Source organism: Aricia agestis, chromosome Z (assembly GCF_905147365.1).
Source record: "Aricia agestis chromosome Z, ilAriAges1.1, whole genome shotgun sequence".
Taxonomy (NCBI): domain Eukaryota; kingdom Metazoa; phylum Arthropoda; class Insecta; order Lepidoptera; family Lycaenidae; genus Aricia; species Aricia agestis.
The window spans coordinates 8,170,086-8,192,600 of NC_056428.1; the positions used below are offsets into that span (position 1 = coordinate 8,170,086).

General features: G+C 35.1%; 1 protein-coding gene across 1 annotated transcript; it reads left to right on the forward strand.

Annotated features, from left to right (window-relative positions):
- Window positions 1-525: 525 nt before the first annotated feature.
- LOC121738715 (rutC family protein UK114) lies at window positions 526-22,006 on the forward strand. The gene is made up of 3 exons (XM_042130939.1): window positions 526-707; window positions 10,768-10,994; window positions 21,855-22,006. The coding sequence occupies exons 1-3, from the start codon at window positions 583-585 to the stop codon at window positions 21,989-21,991; spliced, it is 489 nt and encodes a 162-aa protein (XP_041986873.1). The 5' UTR covers window positions 526-582; the 3' UTR covers window positions 21,992-22,006.
- Window positions 22,007-22,515: the final 509 nt, after the last annotated feature.

The window sequence follows — 22,515 nt, forward strand, 5'->3', positions numbered from 1 at the left end:
ATGCTATATGCTAAACAACAAATAAATATGCTAAACAACGTAAAAATATGCCAAATTTTGCATAAAATATGCTAAATTGGCAACACTGACTCAAAGCATACTTAGCTGTCAAAATCGGAGACATTTTTCCATAGATAAAGTAATATTTTTTTTATTACAAATTCTAACTAGGCCATCAGACAAGGGCTGTATGCCACCTTGCGCTTCGCTTCTCTTATCTTGGTAGGAATACTCTTGTCACCCCGTACCCCATGCAGATTTAAGATTAGTGTGATATTCTGAGGAATTTTTAAAACATTATTAGTATTAGTTTTAATAATAATCTCACTGGAGGCCACGCCGCGCCGTGTGTATAGCGATAGTAGGTAAGTAATTATAAATAGTTAAAAATGTGAAGTAAACAATGGATTGTATATTTATATTGTGATAATATTATGCCAGTATACCTACGATAAGCTATCGCGCTGCTGAACTATTGGCCTCTAAATTAACGCAATATTACGTATTCACTAACAAATTTACTTATCAGAAGTATCACACTTCACTCGAGCTCGTCTTGCACTGGGAGTGTGTGGCTACTCTATGTTTAAAAGTTCTGTTAATTTTCTAAACAAAAGTGGTCAAAAGTTGTTGTCATCAAAAATGTCGAAAGTGGTGAAAGCGATAGTTACATCTCCGAAAATTTACAAACCCGTTGGTCCCTACAGGTAACATTTTAATAATTTATGCCCTTTTGTTAATTCGTGAGGTTGTGAGTCGAATAGTGCCAATAATTTGGCTAAGGTTTACAAACCTACGGAAATTTTGTGGTGGTGACATGGGTTGAGGAGGGATGTTTTGGGTGAGAAAAACCACTTTCACCGCCAGGAAACCCCCTGTTTAGAAGAAATTCGAATTTGAAATTTTCGTAATCTTGAGATAAGGTCATCTGTTTTCTGGTGTTTACGAAGTGTTTTCAAGGCATCGCAAGGCTGTGATGAGTGGGGGCACGGACGTAAAAAAAGACGATCATTTTATCATTCCAAAACTATATGATTCAAAATTATTTGATAAAAATTAAGAAAATTATCAAAATTCACTCTAAAGGGCCCCGAAGACGATCAAACGGTTTGACTCAAACACGTAAAGGACAATGCCCAAAAAAAAACCCATAGTCGATTAAAATAATTTATGTACAGCAAAGTAGAGCATAAATAGTAGATTGAAAATATGCAATTAATTTTTTTCTAAACCATAACCGAAACCGATAATTTGAAAAAATAAATCTGAGATACACAGTATGGTATCTACTTCGAATCAATTAGTTATTTCCTTTGTTTTTGTGATCTTTCTCGTTAAAGCGATGTTGATAGATAATTTATAATGTACAATTAAATAGAAAAAAAATCGGCCAAGTGCGAGTCCGACTCGCGCACGAAGGGTTCCGTACCGTTATAGAGCGAAAGTAGGGAAAAATTGTTTTTTGTATGGGAGCCCCCCTTAATTATTTATTTTATTTTAATTTTGCGATTAAATATTAAAGTACACACATAATTGAGGATTTCGTAAAAAAATCATCATAATATAGCCATTATAGATTAGGAGCCAAAAAGGGAAAAAAATCACGTTTTTTGTATGGGAGCCTCCCTTGAATCTTAATTTTATTTAGTTTTTAGTATCTGTTGTTACAGTAGCATCAGATACACACAGTCTGTGAAGATTTCAGAAGTCTAGCTATAGCGGTTCTTGAGTAAGAGCCTGGAGACAGACAGTCGGACAGACATCGAAGTCTCAGTAATAGTGTCCCGTTTTTACCCTTTGGGTACGGAACCCTAAAAAAGTATGTCAAATATAATATATTTTAAGAATAAACTAAATCACTAGTGGCTTCACTCTACATCCTCTATCGGTTGTATCACGAGGAGTGCTCTAAGACTTTGTTCGGTATCATACCACCTGCAACTTTTCGCCATCGCTCCACGCAAAAAATATACCATCCTCATCACTTTGATGAGTGGCAGTCTTCCACCGTGCGTTTTTTGCGTAGCTTTCTGCTGCGCACTGTAAAACTCTGAAATAAACTGTCACTATATTTTCAATACGACCTGCAAACCTTCAAAGGCCGGCAAGTGGCAACGTACTTGCAGCTCTTCTAATGTTGCGAGTATCCATGGGCGACAGTATAGTTACTTTCCATCAGGTGACCCGTTTGCTCGTTTACCCCCTTATTTTATAAAAAAAAAACGATCATATAACCGATATCGTGTACTTAATAATCCTAAAAAAACAGTACATATTGTATACAGATTATTTACTATACCAAACTAACATTCTATACTGTCAGATAAAAAAGTGATAAAAATTTAATGTTTAAAATTCATGAATACATAATTACAACACTGTACATCTGTATTAAAAATGTTTTTACTACGTACTAATCGTCACACTATCGTTTGCAGCATCGCGTCGTCCTAACTATCATAGATTCCTATAAAAAAAGTCAATTAGTTACGATCGTTTTTAAAGTACTCGGTGATTGTTTAATCCAAAAAGGACATTGTATTTGGGATACAGTATAAGTAGTCTGCTATGCTACTTATAAATGGTTTCAATCGATTCCGGGTTTTTGGTCCATACATTTTTGGGCATTCACCTTTTAATTTGACTCAAACCGATTTGATCGTTTACAAAGCTTGTTTGAACGGTTTGTCAAACATTTACGTGTTTGAAGCGTGTTTGATGAAATTTCATATTTTCGTTGTGTTTGACGCGCCATTTGATCGTGTTCCGACGCGTTTGAAGGTTGGAACAAACCCGGCTTAGTTTAGTGCTAGTTTAGAATATAAGGAAGAAAAAGAGAAAGAAGCTGTAGTTTCTAGCACTTTCTGTAGATGTTCGTGGGTAAAACGATATTATGTTAGTCCAGAGTCCATACCATTCTTACCATTCATTACCATACCATTCTGACGGAGGACATTAAGGCGAGGATAAACCCCAATTTGTTATTCCGTGACTCCCGGTGTACCTAGTTCCAATATAATAACGAAGTGTTAAAAAATATAAGATATAAAGGATAATATTTAAAATACCTTAAACCATAAACATTTTAATAAAACGTAATACTTTGGCTGTAATTAATTTCCAAACTCACCTCCGAAAAAACTCTATTTCATCGAAATATAAGTATTAACTAGGATAATTATACATTTTATTTGAATAAATTGTTAGTAAATGTATATTAAAATTTCTTTAACCGAACAATTTTGTTTCTTAATATTTATTTCCAAAGATATTTAAAAAAAAACATGAAAAATAGAGAAGATCCGCCTTGTTGTTACAATTTTATTCTAAGCTAAAATGAATCTTATTGCGATGCGTATACGCTTGGTCTTTGGTTGTGTGCAAGGTTATCGTTTTTGTCTGAGATTGATCCCCGCCTTAACGTAGGGCCCCCGCAAGGGCTACTGGCGCCTGTGTGCAAAAAAAGGATTTTGGCGCCCCTTTAGGCAAATTTTTTGGGACTTTAGTTTTGGCGCCCCTAAAGATGGCAATTTGGCGCCTCTAGAGGATGGCACCCGTGTGCATTGCACACATTGCACATATGGTAGCGGGGGCCCTGCTAATGTTATAAACATTAGATAAGAAAATCGCGATCCTCGTTCTAGAATCTAGAGCATCTTCTGCATCACAATAGGCATGATGACTATTTTTTTTCTTATCGGTAATTGAAAGACACTTAAAAAAATAGAAACATCGTTGAAAGAATGACTCTGATAGCTTAAAAATTCACTAAGATATGACAATTCAAATATCTCATAAAAAAGACCTGCCCGAAACGCTCCATACAAAGTGCTACGAAAGTATGACGTCAGTCTTACGTAGTTTGTACGCATCGGGAGACAACTTTGTTCGACAGGTATATTAAATATTGCGTTTATGAAAGGGATTTCATAACAAAAGTTGCTTTTAATTGCATAAGTTATCGAATTGTATACAAATATTAGAAAATTTAATTGAAAAAAAAATCGACTTGAATATCGAACTTTGAAGGCGCATAACAAAAAAAATACAAATGCTATCAAGCTGAAATTTTGGGAACACTTATTTTATTAACAAAATTCGCTAATCTTTGACCTTGTCATCATCCCTATTCACAAGACGTGTACTCGACAGCGCGTATTGAATGAAACTGCGCAGTGTCGTTTGACAAACCGTTCAAACCGACATCAAACGGTTACATCAAACACGTAAGGTTTGAGTCAAACCGTTTGATCGTCTCGGGGGCTCTTAAAGGGCCCCGAAGACGATCAAACGGTTTGACTCAAACACGTAAATTTTGGTTTGACTCAAACCGATTTGATCGTTTACAAAGCTAGTTTGAACGGTTTGTCAAACATTTACGTGTTTGAAGCTTGTTTAATGAAATTTCATATTTTCGTTGTGTTTGATGCGCTGTTTGATCGTGTTCCGACGTGTTTGATCAAACCCGCTTAGTTTAGTGCTGGATTATGAAGAAGAAAAAAAGAAGCTGTAGTTTCTAGCATTTTCTGTAGATGTTTGTGGGTAAAACGATATTATCTTAGTCGATAGGCCATACCATAAATTTGGACCAAAGTAGTTTTCTTTTTTTTTCTCTTCTGACGCAGGATATTAACGTTATAACCATAAGATAAGAAAATCGCGATCCCCGTTATAGAATCTAGACTCTAGAGCATCTTCTGTATCACAAGACGTGTACACGACAGCTCGTATTGAACCAAACTGCGCCGTGTCGTTTGACATCAAACACGTGAGGTTTGAATCAAACCGTTTGATCGTCTCGGGGGCCCTTATGACTTTAATTAAAGTGGGTTTTGCTAAAGGGCCGCAGGCCCTCGCCAAAACAAAAACAAACACAATCCAGAAAGTCCAAAAGTAGGTTAGGTTAGAACCTAGACCACAACACAGAGGGACCCGAGCGAGCGCAGCGAGCCTGCTACGGCAGCAGCCGGCGATCGTCATAAAATAAAATGGGGGCTAGGGGGGAACAGCCTTCCGCCAAAACAAAAACAAAGTTAGACTTAATATATACTGTCGTATAGACCACCTGACAACCCGAAAATGCGTGACCATTTTCGATCTGTCAATGTGTGCGTGTGCTAGTGATGTATATTTTACTATCGATAGTATAGTATTTTGTTATCGATAGTATAGTCCGTTCGAGTTATTTTACCTCAGTTTCTACAAGAAATAAATAATATGCAACTTTGACAGATTTGTATTTCAAATTAGGTATCATAAATTTTGGTGACGATTGAAAAGTAGATACACATTTTCTTTTGGAATGATTTTCAATCGTCTGATATGTTATGACATGAGGTTCTTATAGGGGTAAATAATATACACATAACACATTATAAAGTTACTTATTTATTACTCAGGTATAATCTATCTGGTAAATCAGCCCTTACATTGAAAGTAAACGTTGAAAGTGAACAACACACAAAATATATTATATTTTCTTCTTAAATTAAATACTTAAATTAAATACTTCTTAAATTTTTATTACAATTATTTTTAACCGACTTCCAAACAGGAGGAGTCTAGACGTTCGGCTGTGGATATTTTTTTTATGTATGTTCAACGATTACTCCGCCGTTTATGAACCGATTATCAAAATTTTTCTTTTGTTGTACATTGTATTGTTCCGAGTAGGTATCATGTTCACAAAAGTGGTGGTCTGGTGATGGAAACCATGAGAAATCGAGGTGACTCCTTGATATTCAAATGAAAACATATGGTCCCAGAAAACGTTCAAAATCTTTCGATTAATAAATTAAAAAAAGTAGTCAAAGAACGTTTTGTGCCAAAGCCAAAATGATTTCATAAACGATGGCACATCTTGGGAGTAGAATGCTGAATGACTGCTTGCAAGGCTACTTCTACATGACTTACAATTATTATGTGTCTATCTATGTTTACAAATTTTGAAGAAAAATTTTTCATCAAAATTTTTTACATAATATGTAAAAAATTTTGATTAATTTTTTTTTACATAATATGTTAAAAATTTTGATGAAATTTTTTTACATAATATGTAAAAAATTTTGATGAAAAATTTTTCTTCAAAATTTGTGTAATATACCTTTAGTTACGCAAAATATATACAATAGTACCTTTAGTTACGCAAAATATGAAAGTAAAAGGGAGGATTCACAATATTTTATTTGAAATAGAGAACTAAAGACTATATATACTTATAGCAAAAATAAACACATCATATAGATAAGTATAGCAAAAATAAACACATCGCAGCAATTAGGACATGAAGATTAATTACCTGTGAAATGTATATTTTTCAGGATTATTCTTATGATTTACACTGCTAATACTTGCAGCGCAAGTCACTATTTTTAAATATAATAATACTAGCTGTTGCCCGAAACTTCGTCCGCGTGAATGTATGTTATTAAAATCGAGATTTACAAAATTGAACACCCATCTACGACTATTTTATTAAAAATAACAAACAAATTAAACAATATATTGGAAATACCGAAAGGGCATAAAACGACTGACGACTTTTGACGACCTGTCAAATAAAAGTGGTTACAATTTTCATTAGACTGCCTCTCTCTTTTCATCTTGTTATAATTCCATAAAGGATTTTCTTCTCTCTCGCACTCTTTGTTGGTCTTTAGCATTATAGGTTTATGGTCGAAACACAATCCAGAAAGTCCAAAAGTAGGTTAGGTTAGGTTAGAACTCTGACCACAACACAGTGAAGACCGTCACAAAACACGCTGTAGGTTAGGTTAAAGGCGCTGTGGGTTAAGTTAAACCACTCACAACAGCCTATTGATACCTTGGACCAGACCGGACCATACCGAACATAACTTGCCGAGAACAGATGACATTGCCTCAAAATTCCGAAAATGTTAAAGGTGAGTAAAACTCAGTCGAGTTAACTCCGTACCTTGCGGCCATACCATACATATATATCGACCCAGAGGGGTCGATATATATGTATGGTATGGCCGCCAGGTACAGAGTTACGACGTTTCTACCCAGAGGGGTAGAAACGTCGTAAAAGCCATTTTGACCAAAATGAGTTTTTAACGGTTTCTTACTCGCGAGCTCTATCGATCTGTATATTCGAAATGTTCAAATTCGCAAAAAAAAAATGTCCTTTACAGCATTTTTCAACTCATTATAAACCCAGTTTTCTTCTTTGAAAATGTTGTAATGCGCAATTTTTTCAATTAATTTTTGAAATTTCGTGGTTAATACTACATAATATATGCAATACTTGAAGATAATACTATCAAAAAATTTTTAGTAAAAGACACGAAACCAACAAAAATGGCTTTTACAACATTTTCTCGACTTCAAACATTTTTTCATTTTTTTCGGAAAAGTACAATTATACATTAAAATAATGAAAAACTATAAAATAATTTGATATTCGACACTAATGTTTGTCGCATTTAATACACAAATTACACTTTCTTATTATTACACTGGTCTTTTATTTCAAAAAATACCTTCAATGAAACGTTGTTTTAAGTCTTATACAACCAAATGAATAAATGGTTATAGTTGTGAAGCAAAAAAATATATGTTGTAAAAGCCATTTACAACTAGATTTTTTGTAGTAAAAGCCATGCGATCTCTGAAACTATTGAATGTAGAATATTTTGAGTTTCTATATAGTAAACTACCCGAAAATCGAAGCATAATGAGCTATAGTGGTTTATTATAACTTCAAAGAATGAAAAAATATGCGTGAAACAAAATTTCGATTTTTGTTTTTTGGCCGTACTGTAAAATGGCTATTTGGCTTTTACGACGTTTCTACCCAGAGGGGTCGATATAGCCGTGTAAACCTTTACCAATAATTTGCCAATATTATAATAATTTGGTCGTACCGAAGGTCGTATCGGTAGTCGGTATTAAATATATACCGAATTACCGACTACCGATACGATGTTCGGTAGTAATAATTATATATAATTATACAGGGTGTAATAAGACCACTTCCGATAACTTTGGGGTATGATTATACTACATTTTCTGATTACGAATATGTATTTTTTTTTAATTTTTTTTAATTTTTTAAATTTTTTATTCTTTATTTTTTTATAATTAAAACCCTTTAAACATGATAATAAACCACATAGAAAAATATTTTAAAATATTTTTTTAAATTTTATTATTTTTACCCCAATAAGCATTTGCAAGCGCGCGGTCAACGTTCTCGTGTTCCGAGTAGGTACAAACCCGAGAACGTTGACCGCGTTAATCAGCTGTTAGCTCCGCCCTACGCACGCTAAGTCGAAAGGTCGTATGCGACGAATGACGATACACTACGAGTTACGACTTACGACAGAACACACAGAAACCCTAATGTATGTCTTTTCAATTTCAAACCCATGAAGGTCACCATGACGTGGAACTTAGAACTCTGACCTCTGACCTCTCATCTAAGCTACTTGCAGTGTTAAGAGTTTAATGGTAGCTCATGTAGAAAAATGTAAGTAACTGTCTGTGCATGTGTAACAACTTACGACAGTATGGCAAACTTCTAAGATTATTAGACTCGTTAAAAAGTTCATCGTAAGTAACGAAACCTATGCGGATGAACTGTTTATCCGCAATCGTCACTTATCAATCGAAATAACAGATGATACACGAAAAAACCTCATACATAAAACTGGCAATTAACTTACGTGAAAAATGTTGAGTTCAAGTGTTCTTACTTCTTTATGCATTTTGAAAATAGTCCTTAACACCAAGCAATAAGACCAGTCACCACCAAGAACGTCAAAAAAACTTCTCGTTAACGAAATGTATCACAATTCACACCACAAAGTATTTTATTACAACTGAAATAATAATCAATTATTAACACTTTACACAATACTACCACGTTTTGATACTTGAAGTAATTGTTAAAAAATCAAACTTATCTCCTAACAACTCTAACAACCTATTACCTCAATGCTCAAATGGCTACTAAATTAAAAAATCTATTTTAATTTTTGAAATAATGTTCGTCGTGTATCGACTTTCGGAAGTAGTCAAAAGACACCGACAAAAGGCGGCTTGCTTTGATCGCGGCGCCGACAAAGCGCGCCGCTCTGCAGGTGCCGACGCACGTGTCGCTAATCCATTTCAAGGACAATCTAAGTGTTGTACCCTATAAATTCAATACTATTTAGTCGATATTTAAATTACCATTAAATAATAAAAATTATAACTATTATTTAGTAGATCTCATCTCATTTTTTAAATTCGATACCTACATTATCGTGATAAAGTGTTATACCGTGTTAAAATTGTTATACCGTGGTACGCGTTATGCGCGTCTAAAATACTTTAATACCTAATTAATTAAATAACTTTTAATTATTGTCGCTTTTCTTAATATTGAGTAAATATTTGTTTATTTTTAGTTTGACAGTAATCAATACGTACTCGTATGTAAAACAATTAATACGATTTATCGATAAAAAAATTATCGATTACTCAAAATATTCACATTGCACAGGGATACATCCCTATTATTTTACAAAGTTTTTTCTTCAATTTTGTTCAGTCGGCTGTCTAACACGCGCCGTGCTGGTGTAGGTACTGTGACGTTTTTGTTAAGTTTTGTAATTTTACGTTTAGATGTTGTCATATTATTGCTTGTTTTGTGTATTGTTAACTATTTTTTTTTTATGTTTGTAATTAATAACGGGCCGTGACAAGATACGTCCGATGAATGTGCGATGCTTTAAGGGACAGGTGAACATCGTCGTCGATAGACGATAGTGCGGTTTAAACAGTGCAATAAAAAGTGTTTAAAGAATTGGAATGTCTCCTGTAATTACTTTTGTTAAGTGTTGAATAACTCTGCAATCTACATCGAGTTAGATGGATCATGGAGCACAGTTCGAACTGCATTTCATAAAAGCAGACAGCTGATCACAGGTCAGTGAACATGTTATCACGTATGTTTTCCATTGATAGGTATTGATAGGTGCAGTAGGTAACTGTGTATGTATTTTTACAGATGTGTAAATCGGATGATGATCGGATGTGAATTATGATTTCTTTTCCTTTTTGGCCGGAAGTAAAAACTGAGTATTTTTGAGTAAAAACCTGAGAAACGGTAATTAATAAATTGTAACATTTTGTTAAATCGTGAAAACTATTGTAATTTAATAATCATTACAATATTGGTGGTTTATTCACTACCTACGGGCTAGGGTATAGGGCACACCACGATCAGCTGTTTTGTCTTAACTCATGACTAGCGCAGAGCCGCGCGCGCGGTATTCGGCGCGGGCGGCGCGGGCGGCGCGGGGGGGCCGGCTCGGCCCGGGGTTTCATTCATTGGCGGCGGGCGATATTATCGCTCATTAACTGCACGCATTATACATTGCGTGTTGAAAATTTTGACTATTTTAAAAACTGGCGATTACATGAAAATTTCTTGCACCAATGGATATATTTCATGCCCTATAATAACCCCACGAAGTTATCGGAAGCGGTCTTTTGACACCCTGTATAAGTAACATAATTCTTCGTTCGGAAATTATGTATAATGAATCATGCTCTTGATATAATAATTTGCGTTTGCACAATCAAAGGCTTTTAACTTTTATTAAGTTTACACAATGTTTCCCCCAAATCATTGTAACAATGAATCGGGGAGGAGCAGGCAGATCCCCTCGCTTTACGAAAGTGAAAATTTTACCGAGTTGTAGGCTAGTCAGCAAGTCCAATATAATACCGCCATTACAATAAAATTTCACGTTACAGCCAAGCGGTGGTAGCGAACAACACTCTATACGTTTCTGGAGTTCTGGGCTGTGATGTTGACACCAAGCTGGTTGCCGGCGGCACCGGCGCCCAGGCTCGCAAGGCTCTGGAGAACCTGCGCCATGTTCTAGAAGCCGGCGGCTCCAAGATGGAGGCGGTCGTCAAGACAACCATCCTGATGGCGAACATTGAAGACTTCCAGGAGTTCAACAAGGTTTATGCTGAATGTATGTAATGGCTTTTTTAATATTTTGTGTTCCGCGTCTCATACGGAAAAATAGTATGGAATTGTCTTTAAGAGGGCGACTAACACAAAAAATCAAACATCTTCCTTCTCTCTTCACACTCAGGCCCGTCTTTCATATGCCAGGTGAAAAAGGACGACGTGGATTCATCGCCAAATTAGTATTTTCTCAATGACTCGATAAATATACAATATTTTAAAAATCCCCTAGGTCAGTTTCTCAATTATAGAATTTTATACAATGTCAATGTGTTAAAATATTAACTTAGTTTGAGGCCCAGTAGTCCCTAAAATTAGCAGGTCGATGTCTGTCAGTACGAATATCGACGTTAAGGACATTAAAATAACATTCATATCAGCGCGCCTTGTACAGTGGCTGTTACCCGCTCGCACAGTGGAAAATTTGGGCCCGTATCGGATCAAAAATCTGTAACTTCAAGGTTTTTTATCGGATTGTATTGAGATTTGGCACATGTATACAGTGATATACAAAGATTTTAAAAATAATCAATTTTTGTATTTTTTTTTCAATGTATACATATTTATTTTAGGTTAAAAAAAAAGAAAAGAGAAAAAAGTAATACGAGTAGAATTGATATGTTTATTTTTTATAAATAAGTACTAATTTGAGTAAAATTAAGAAAACTTAAACAATAGGGATGATGACAAGGACAAAGATTAGCAAATTTTGTTAATAAAATAAATAAATCACGATAAAAATAAGTGTTCCCAAAATTTCAGCTTGATAGCATTTGTATTTTTTTTTGTTATGCGCCTTCAAAGTTGGATACTCAAGTCGAATTTTTTTTCAATTAAATTTCTTAATATTTGTTTACAATTCGATAACTTATGCAATTAAAAGCAACTTTTGTTATGAAACCACTTTCATAAACGCAATATTTAATATACTAAATTTGTCTCCCGATGCGTACAAACTACGAAAGACTGACGTCATACTTTCGTAGTACTTTGTATGGAGCGTTTCGGGCAGGTCTTTTTTATGAGATACTAGCTGTTGCCCGCGACTTCGTCCGCGTGGACTTTAGTTTATAGCACGCGGTGTCAACAAATTTTGTGTCAAATTTAAAAACTTTTTAAAACCCTGGTAAGTGGTACCCCTCTTAGGGCCGGGCTACACCAGAATGGCAGCGCTGAAAGTGCTCGCCTCGCCGCTGCCATTCCGGTGTAGCGCGGCCCTTTATTAATCAAAATACCCAAAAACAGCTGTGCAGTGTGCACACAATATATCTGGGGGCACGGGAGTGCCCCCGCCAAGATGAGCCAAGCTATGCGCGCAAGGGCACTACCTACCTTTTCTCGGAACGTTTCGTCGTATTTTTGAACCCTCGTAACTTTGGTTGAATAATGCCAGATAGTTGAAATTTTTAAGATATAGTGACATGGGTATAGTTATTAAATGCGCAAAGTTTGAATATCGTAGCTATTATACTTTATATTTTAAAGGTGTCCAAAAACCCATAATTTGGTCACTGACTCACCGATACTCAAAACTGTTAGGGTACTAAAACAACAAAAAAATTATCAAACCCAACTTAACCTATATCCGTACCATTATAGAACAAAATTAGGCAAAAATTTGTTAAATATTAAAGTAGACATATAACTAAGGACTTTGAAAAAATTCAAGTACGTACCTGTTGCCATTATTGATATAGAGCAAAAAAGGCCAAAAAATCACGTTTGTTGTATGGGAACCCCCCGTTAATATTAATTTTATTTTATTTTTAGTATTTGTTGTTATAGCGGCACCAGAAATACACAGTCTGTGAAAATTTCAGAAGTCTAGCTATAGCGGTTCTTGAGTTACAGCCTAGAGACAGACAGACAGACAGACAGACAGACAGACAGACAGACAGACAGACAGACAGACGGATAGACGGAAAGACAACGAAGTCTTAGTAATAGGGTCCCGTTTTTACCCTTTGGGTACGTAAGTACGTAAGTTCAAAGAATAGTCGTAGTCTAAGCATTTCTTTGCAAATATTTAATTAATAAGAATAGTTCATTAATTTATTATTATTATTTAATTATAATAATAATAATTAGTTACTTAACTATCAATCTACTTCAAGTTTACTTAAACTTGAAACAGATTGATTAGGAATTTTAGGATAGTTAGTATACTATACTATAATAGTAGGTCTTAAAATATATTTTTAATGCAAAGAACATCGGTATACGGTTAGTTAAAAACAAAAATGTTTGCCTAGAAAGTTAAACGGCTATACCAAACATCTTCGCGTCATCGATAGTGCGATGTAGGTGCCCAACAGTGACATCTCTTGTCGATTAGAGCGCATTATCAACTATATGAAACTGTTCGTGCAAGCTATATCACGATGTAGCCGACCAGCAGAGACATCTATTATTATCAAAAGGAAAAAATAGCAAAAAATCACGTTTGTTGTATGAGAGCCCCCCGAAATATTAAATTAATTTTGTTTTTAGTATTTATTGCTATAGCGGCAAAACAAATACATAATCGATGAAAATTTCAACTCTCTAGTTCTTCCGTTCTTGGGATGCATCCTAGAGACAGATAAACATACAGACAGACGGACAGCGGACAGACATCGAATCATCAGTAATAGGGTCCCGTTTTTACCCTCTGGGTACGGAAACCTAAAAGAAATACACCAAAAAAAAATCGGCCAAGTGCGAGTCGGACTCGCGCACGAAGGGTTCCGTACTGTAAACTGTAATAGAGCTAAAGGAGGGGAAAAAATGTGTTTTTGTATGGGAGCCCCCCTTAATTATTTATTTTATTTCAATTTTATTATCAAATATTAAAGTACGTAAGTATATAATTGAGGATTTTGTGAAAATTTCATGTCTCTTAATGTTTAGGAGTCCCCCTTATATTTCCTTTATTTTGTTTTTAGTATTTGCTGTTATAGCAAAAATAAAACGCCATCTGTTGAATCGTATTAGAACTCAAATGTTCATTGCATCGATATATTTCTGGATTTTTATAATATTATACTTACATAAAATATAGGTATTTAAGATTTTTGAAATTTTATTTTAATACACATCCAAGACCCAGGAACATTGAAAACTTTTTGTTCCGCCTGCGGGACTCGAACCCAGGACCCCCGGGATGAGCGCTGGCCACGCGCAATGCGAATTCATTTTCATCGATATTTTCATGGAAATAAGATATTTTCCCACATCGAAATGTAGCCTATGTCCTTTCTCAGACTCTAGAATAACTGTGTACAAAATTTCATTGCAATCGGTTCAGTAGTTTTGGCGTGAAAGCGAGACAGACAGACAGACAGACAGACAGACAGAGATACTTTCGCATTTATAATATTAGTATGGATTTGAATTGTCATATCTTGGTGAATTTTTAAGCTATCAGAGTCATTCTTTCAACGATGTTTCTATTTTTTAAGGGTCTTTCAATTACCGATAAGAAAAAAATAATAGTCATCATGCCTATTACTTATCACACAAGCATAATAAAATACATAAAATTATAAAATCGTATAGTACCTATCTATACCTCACACCAAACTAATTGATCTCAGATTAGACAAATCTTATAATATTATTGGTTTTATATAACTAGGTTTTAGTTACTTAATGTTATATCTAATTGTTATTATCCTCGCTAATCATGGGCGTACCCAGGTTCTGGGCCAGGGGGGGGCAAATTACCCAAGTTCTGGTGCCAGGGGGGGGCAAATCAGATTTTTCATAAGCTAGGTGTTTATAAAGAATAAAAAATTATTAATTTTTAGTTGTAAAAATATTGTATTGCAAACAAATGGCAAAATTTCGTTCATAATTTTTAATTTTTATAGATAAAAGTACTAGATAATATACTTAGTAGGGACGTCAACATGATCCAGGGGGGGGCAGCTGCCCCCCCCCCTGCCCCCTCCTCGGTACCCCATGTCGCTAATCCTAACTAAAATTACTTCCGATGTAAATGTAGGATCACCATCAGGTACCACCTTCAAAAGACTTAGTGCCTCTTCATCAAGATCCTTCACATTTCTCACATAAGGTTTTCTTAAACTTGAAATGTTTACATAGAAGCGTTACTATAAATCTATATAGAAGCGTTTTAAATACGTCTTCATTATATGATATAACGTAACATTTTCTAGCATGGTGCAGGCGCATATTTCTGTAGTCTTTATTGCGCGACTCTTGTGCATCTTCCGACAGTTGCCCAATAGGAAGAACAGAAAAAATTTTGATCACGTTTTCTCCGTGTATACCTACGTATTTTGTGCACGGAGGATGGCATGTAGTACCAATCATAGTTACTAACATAAATTCGAGCAGTTTCTAAGGCATAAACTCCAAATTTTTCGGGATCGATCATCATTCCAGAACAATTACATTACATACATAGTATTTACAAAATACAAGTTGTTTTCAGAAACATTTAATGTTTGCTGTAGAACTATGGACAACGATTCCAAGGTTCTGCCACGCTCGATATAGGGAACGGTGAAATCGCCCTTAGTACAGTTGAAAGTTTTTTTTTTATGAAATAAGGGGGCGAGCAAACGAGCAAACGGGTCACCTGATGGAAAGCAACTTCCGTCGCCCATGGACACTCGCCGCACCAGGAGAGCTGTAGGTGCATTGCCGGCCTTTTAAGAGGGAAAAGGGGAATAGGGGAAGGTAGGAAAGGGAATAGGGTAGGGGATTGGGCCTCCGATAAACTCACTCACTCGGCGAAATACAGCGCAAGCGCTGTTTCACACTGGTTTTCTGTGAGAACGTGGTATTTCTCCGGTCGAGCCGGCCCATTCGTGACAAAGCATGGGTCCCCCACGTATATAGTTGACATTTTAATGGAAATAACAAATTTAAATAAGTGTCACTTAATATGAAATACACGCTGAAGTGTGCAATTTGAAGATATTTGCTTCCCCTTACATACTGGTTTTTTAGATATGAAATCAATGTTATGCATATTTACATATTACTCACGCAGGACGAGTGCAAAATAGAATATAATAAGCTATTGCTATCAAAATATTGTGGTTAATATTGTTTTTGTAAACTATGTCAGCAGTAACCGCAAAAGATACCGAACTATCTACTCCGACCTCTATACATTTTTCCCCATAACTTCCAGGACCGCCAACTTCCGCAGCTGATTTTTTTAATTTTTCATTTATGAATAATTAGGATATCAAATAATATATAAAGTTGCGCGTGGGGATACGTGGGTAAATGTGAAAACCTTCGACGAAAAAAAAAAGAAGTGAAAAATAGGGCATGTCAATAAGACAATGGAGGACATCTCTTGCACAAATGAATTAAGTTCAAGTCTAAATGTTGAAAATCCTACCAATAACTTGATAGACTCAATTAAACTGAGGAAAAATAAATGTAATTTGATTAATCTGGTGCATCAGAATTTACAAGGTATGGTAGGTAAAGAACTTGAAATTGAGTTATTTTTAAAGGAATTTAACATTGATATTATGTGTATATCTGAACATTGGTTCAGATCACATGAACTCATTTTCAATTTCAATGATCACCAGATAGCAAGTTCGTTCAGTAGAGAAAATGCCATTAGAGGAGGCTCTCTAATTTTAATCAGAAACAATTTGAAGTTTAAGGAACGTAAGGATATCGTGAGTCTCTCTACTGAACGAATAATAGAGGTGGCCTGCATAGAGCTGAGCCATCTAATCATTGTGGGCGTATACAGGCCTCCATCAGGGTTATACGATTCTTTTGAAGTAACAATGGAACAAATTTTGTCAAAAATATGTGCATCTAATAAAAAGGTTATTATATGTGGTGATTTTAACATTAATTTATTAGATTTAACCTCCACTACTGTTAGATTCACATCTTTATTTCAATCGTATAACCTTTACAGTTTGTTTCAGGAACCTACAAGGGTCTGTGAGACTACAGCCACTTGTATTGACAACATATTTACTAATCTTATTCCTGATAAAAAAGAAATAATTAATAAGCTAAGTTCTGATCACTGTGGACAAATAGCTTCTTTTAATTTGAAATGTGACAGTGACGCGAAGAAAAATCTTGTGTTTATTCCTGTGACCACAAAACGTATTGAGCAATTTAGAAGTAAATTAAATTCAAATATCCATTTATTGGATAGGTCACACAGCTCTGATGAAGCTTTTAATAAATTATTTAAGGTGATAAGAACTCAATTTAATTCAATATTTACTTCTAAAACAGTTAGAAACAGTAATAAAAAAACTAAATTTATTGAATGGGCAACAAAGGGGATTAAAATTAGTAGAAAAAGATTATATGAACTATATGATGAAAGGTGTATTAACAATAGTGAAGTATTTAAAGCATATGTTAAAAACTACTCAAAAACCTTTAGAAAAGTTTGCAAAGCTGCTAAAGCCCTGTACATAAAAAACAAAATTAAACGCTCTAAAAATAAAATAAAAACAACATGGCAGGTTATAGCTGGTGAGACTGGAAATGTATCCTGTCGCAGCTCTGATTTTGAACTATACTTTGAAAATAAAAAGATTACTAATGATCAAGAAGTTGCGACGGTCTTTGAAAAGTTTTTTGCTGACATTCCGGTCTCAACGACTAAAAATTTAAATTCTTCACCTGAAGCTGCCGAAAAGCTACTCAGAGACAATGTAAAGGAGTGTGATGTCAATTTTAAGTTTAGAGAAATTAACCCCAGAGATATTATTGATACCTTTAAATTGTTGAATATTAAAAATACTGCAGATCTCTGGGGCATGTCTACAAAAATTATTAAATCAATAATTGATATCGTAGCTCCTCATCTAGCAATGATTTTTAATAACTGCATAAAAAATGGTGTTTTTCCTGACTTGATGAAGCATAGCAAGATTGTTCCTTTATTTAAAGCCGGGACTAAATCGGATCCCACTAATTTCAGGCCTATATCGATTCTACCGACCTTTAGTAAAATATTTGAAAAAATTATTTTAAAACAATTACTAGTGCATTTTAATTCAAATAATTTGTTGCACGATAACCAATACGGATTTACTAAGGGTCGATCCACAACGGATGCTGGTATAGGACTTCTTTGTAGTATTTTTGAAGCTTGGGAGGAGTCGCAGGATGCCTTAGGTGTGTTTTGCGATCTCTCCAAAGCCTTCGATTGTGTTGAGCATGCTACATTGATCAGGAAACTGCGCCACTACGGCATAAAGGACTCTGCTCTCAGCCTTTTAACTTCTTACCTTAAAAATAGGACTCAAAGGGTTGAGGTAAATAGTAAAAGGTCCAATGGAACCAAAATAGAATTAGGTGTCCCACAGGGATCTATCTTAGGCCCATTTCTTTTTCTCATCTATATAAATGACTTACCTTATCTAGTAAAGGATAATAATAATGAGATAGTGCTTTTTGCTGATGACACTTCACTTATTTTTAAAGTGAAGCGACAACAGTCGAACTACGACGAGGTAAACAGTGCTCTCTCAAAAATAGTACATTGGTTTAATGTTAATAACTTACTTTTAAATTCTAGTAAAACTAAATGTATAAAGTTTACTTTGCCCAATGTTAGGCAAGTCCAAACCAATGTGCTATTAAATGATGAGAAGATGAATTTGGTAGATAACACTGTATTCCTAGGTATTACACTTGATAGTAAATTACAGTGGGGTCCTCACATTGCTAATCTAGCAGGTAGGCTCAGTTCTGCAGCATATGCAGTCAGAAAAATTAGAGAAATTTCTGACGAAGACACGGCACGATTAGTATATTTTAGTTATTTTCATAGTAGGATGTCATATGGAATCCTTTTATGGGGAAACGCTGCCGACATTAATACAATATTTGTGCTGCAGAAGCGAGCCATACGTTCTATTTATAAAATGTCTGCTTTAGAATCTCTGAGAGATAAATTTAAAGAAATTGGTATTCTAACTGTTGCTTCTCAATACATTTTGGATAATGTAATATATGTTAGAAAAAATATAAATAAATTTAAAGTTAAAAGTGACATTCACTGTAGAAATACTAGAAATAAGCACAAGCTGGACATGCCAGTGATCAGACTTAGTAAAGTCAGTAAATCTTTTAAAGGTCAATGTATACGCCTTTACAATAAAATCCCAGAAAACGTTCAAAATCTTTCCATTAATAAATTTAAAAAAGTAGTCAAAGAGCGTTTGTGTGCCAAAGCTTATTATAAGGTCAATGATTTCATAGAAGATGGCACATCTTGGGAGTAGGATGGCTTCTTGCAAGGCTACTTCTACATTATTATATTATGACTTACAATTATGTATGTTGACATTGTATATAATATTAAGTTACAAAATTGTAAACTTTATTTTAAAAGAATAATTTTTCTCTCACTTTTTTGGTAAAAAGTGGAACCCGTGCGAGTTTCTTACGCCGGTTCTTCTCGCCGGGGTAGTTCCCGAACCGGTGGTAGGCATCAGGTAGACATTCTGAAAAAATTTGATTCAAATTTACTCAGAAATAAAACATTTTTTATTTTTTTTTTTTATTTTAAGTACTTACTCAAAAATAAAAAGCATATTAAAAAAAGTTAATAGCTCATTATTAAGAACATAAAATATCCTTTTTAAAAATGTATAAAACCGCATGCATGTGCTAAATACTTTTTTCACAATATTCATTTGAAATACGTGTATGCAAACATTTGAATGAGCCATCCGCTACTTCAACTTACTTCAACCTATGACAAAAAATATTTATGCAGTTTTAGTAGAAAAATATGTCTGATTAGGATTATTTGGTTATTAGAGTATCGAATTCAATAAATATTTCATTTAAATTGTGATATTTTTAAAAACCATTTATGACATGCTGTAGTTCTACCATTTTCCATAGTGGCTCGTCTTGATAATAGAGAATAGAAGTAAAAAAAAAATGTTTTCAGGATTACACAAATCAAATATATCAAATTGTTTACGTTAGGTTACGACACATATACTCGTACTACAATTTTTGTTTTTTTTCTAGAAAGTGTGTAATTTAAGCCATAAAATGATTTAATTTTATGCCTAAATTACACACTTTTTTTTTGACGTGGGAGAGCCATGCTTGGGCGCGAATGGGCCGGCTCGACCGGAGAAATACCATGTTCTCACAGAAAAACCGACGTGAAACAGCGCTTGCGCTGTGTTTCGCCGAGTGAGTGAGTTTACCGGAGGCCCAATCCCCTACCCTATTTCCTTCCCTACCCTCCCCTATTCCCTTCCCTTCCCATCCCTACCCTCCCCTATTACCCTATTCCCTCTTAAAAGGCCGGTAACGCACCTGCAGCTCTTCTGATGCTGCGAGTGTCCATGGGCGACGAAAGTTGCTTTCCATCAGGTGACCCGTTTGCTCGTTTGCCCCCTTATTTCATAATTTTTTTTTTATGAAAAACAGCGTTATAACAGTCATCTTTGAGATTTTTTTCTATCGAGCAGAATTTTTCAAATTGTGTACTGATATACCTTTGCGTGTAGGAAATTTTCTCAAATTTAAAACGGTACTTATTTTATACTTAAATATTGACATTTCCTTTACTAAAAACTTGTTTTAAAAAACCCATTTTACGTAGTTGCAACAACCACAGCGCCTTATGTACGGTTATGGCAATATGTGATGAATGAAATGAAAGATGAATTAGATGCATCTTTGTGGTTTTTTTTCATCGAGAAAATTTCAAGATAGGAATCGTATTTTCGCTAGGTCGGATCCTCGGTAGTATCTGTGTTTAGAAAATGAAACAATTTGGTGCTTATTTTCAAGTATAAAACGAATTATAAAATCGCAATTTAGGGTTTGTCGCCTATTTAATAAAGGACCAATAATATTGTTACGGACACACAGAGCCATCTAGCGTCAAACCAGTGCAACTTATCGAAGAAACGCAGACAGTGTAAATCCGCTATTCGATGCTAGGCTTCTAGAAATATTCCACACTTGTTTACGTGAATCTTGTATATTCGGGAAAGGAATGTTCTCGTACAGTCCAGAACTCGTCTCGGCCCTTTTAAATAGCCGCAGGTAGACGAGCCAATCAATCAGTTCAGTTCGAACGATCGTCAAGGCAACTTCGGAGTGAAAACAAGTGATCAATAGTGAGCGAACCACTGAAACCTACGACTTGGCTACGACCTAGGACAGTGATAGTGCTTAGTGTTTTGGACCTAGTGTATGTAATTGATTGTACTGTCGGTTCTTGGTGGAAATACATGTTGAACACTAATAAAACACAATTTTTCGTGCACTTTTTCCACTATATTAAGATATTATTAAAACTTTTAACAAATTACACGACCGGTTTCGAAATACCTGATGATGATTTCGAAACCGGTCGTGTAATTTGTTAAAAGTTTTAATAATATTATCTTAATATAGTGGAAAAAGTGCACGAAAAATTGTGTTTTATTAGTGTTGGACCTAGTGCTTGTGAATAAAATCTTCAAAAGAGTCAGCAGGTCTTTCTCTCCAAATCCTTCGAACCATAGTACGTAATAATATTGTTTCACTCATAGATGACAGACGCACTTTTTTGCGATTCACACTTGATTCTTGTGTGGTGGAGAAATTTATAAAGCTTTCAAAAATCTGTAATATTAATAAAATTACGTCAGATTTCGATGTGATTTGGGAAACGACTAGACTCCACGACAATTTTATAAGTTCTTATCTAATTTAAAACTGTAAGAAAATGGGCCAGATTTACTGCTTTTATCGAATCGGTCACAAAATAATTCGAAGGTATTAACAATTTTGAGGCTCTACCCGTCTTAAATTTTTATTTACTAATACGTTGTCTGATAGGTACGCACTTTTAGGCACTAACGATTGTTATTTATTTTATTTTCAGTTTTCCCCAAAAACTGCCCCGCCCGCGCCGCGTACCAGGTAGCCAAGCTGCCGATGAACGCCGCCATAGAGATAGAAGCTATCGCTCTCGTCGGAGACGTGGTGGTCGAGGAGTTCAACGCTAATTCGCACATTTAATATAACGATATAGAATACGGGTACTTTTATTTTATACTAGAAGTTGCGGGCGGCTCCGCACGTGTAAAGAAGCGTTTACACGGGCAATAATTACGGCAATAATTGCTCGGCGACACGAATGGAGCAATTAGTGGAGCAATATGGAGCAATTTATTTCATATCGCTCAATGTCATATCGCTCAAAATATATTCGATGGCCACATCGCTCAATATTGTATTGCGCAATATTGCTGCTTGTTGCCGCAAATTGCTTGATGTAGTCGTGACGTCAAAGTTGACGAGAATTGACTGGAGTTGAGCAATTTTAGTTGCCCGTATAAGCGCACCATAAAAACAATATCCCAAGGTAATCATAAATTTTCTCGCGATAAAAAGTATCCTATGCCCTTTTACGTCTTCTCTATGTTTATGCTAAATTTCATCGAAATCGGCCCAGTAGTTTTGGATGCCATTCGATGCAAATAACTAAGTAATCGACCAAGTGCGAGTCAGACTCGCGCACGTAGGGTTCCGTACCGTCACAG

What these genes read in the sequence shown, in the direction of transcription:
- LOC121738715 (XM_042130939.1), top strand. Translation starts at nt 583, where the DNA reads ATGTTTAAAAGTTCTGTTAATTTTCTAAACAAAAGTGGTCAAAAGTTG. An exon ending in AAACCCGTTGGTCCCTACAG is followed by an intron (nt 708 to 10,767) that starts GTAACATTTTAA and finishes TTCACGTTACAG; the next exon opens with CCAAGCGGTGGTAGCGAACA. An exon ending in CAACAAGGTTTATGCTGAAT is followed by an intron (nt 10,995 to 21,854) that starts GTATGTAATGGC and finishes TTTTATTTTCAG; the next exon opens with TTTTCCCCAAAAACTGCCCC.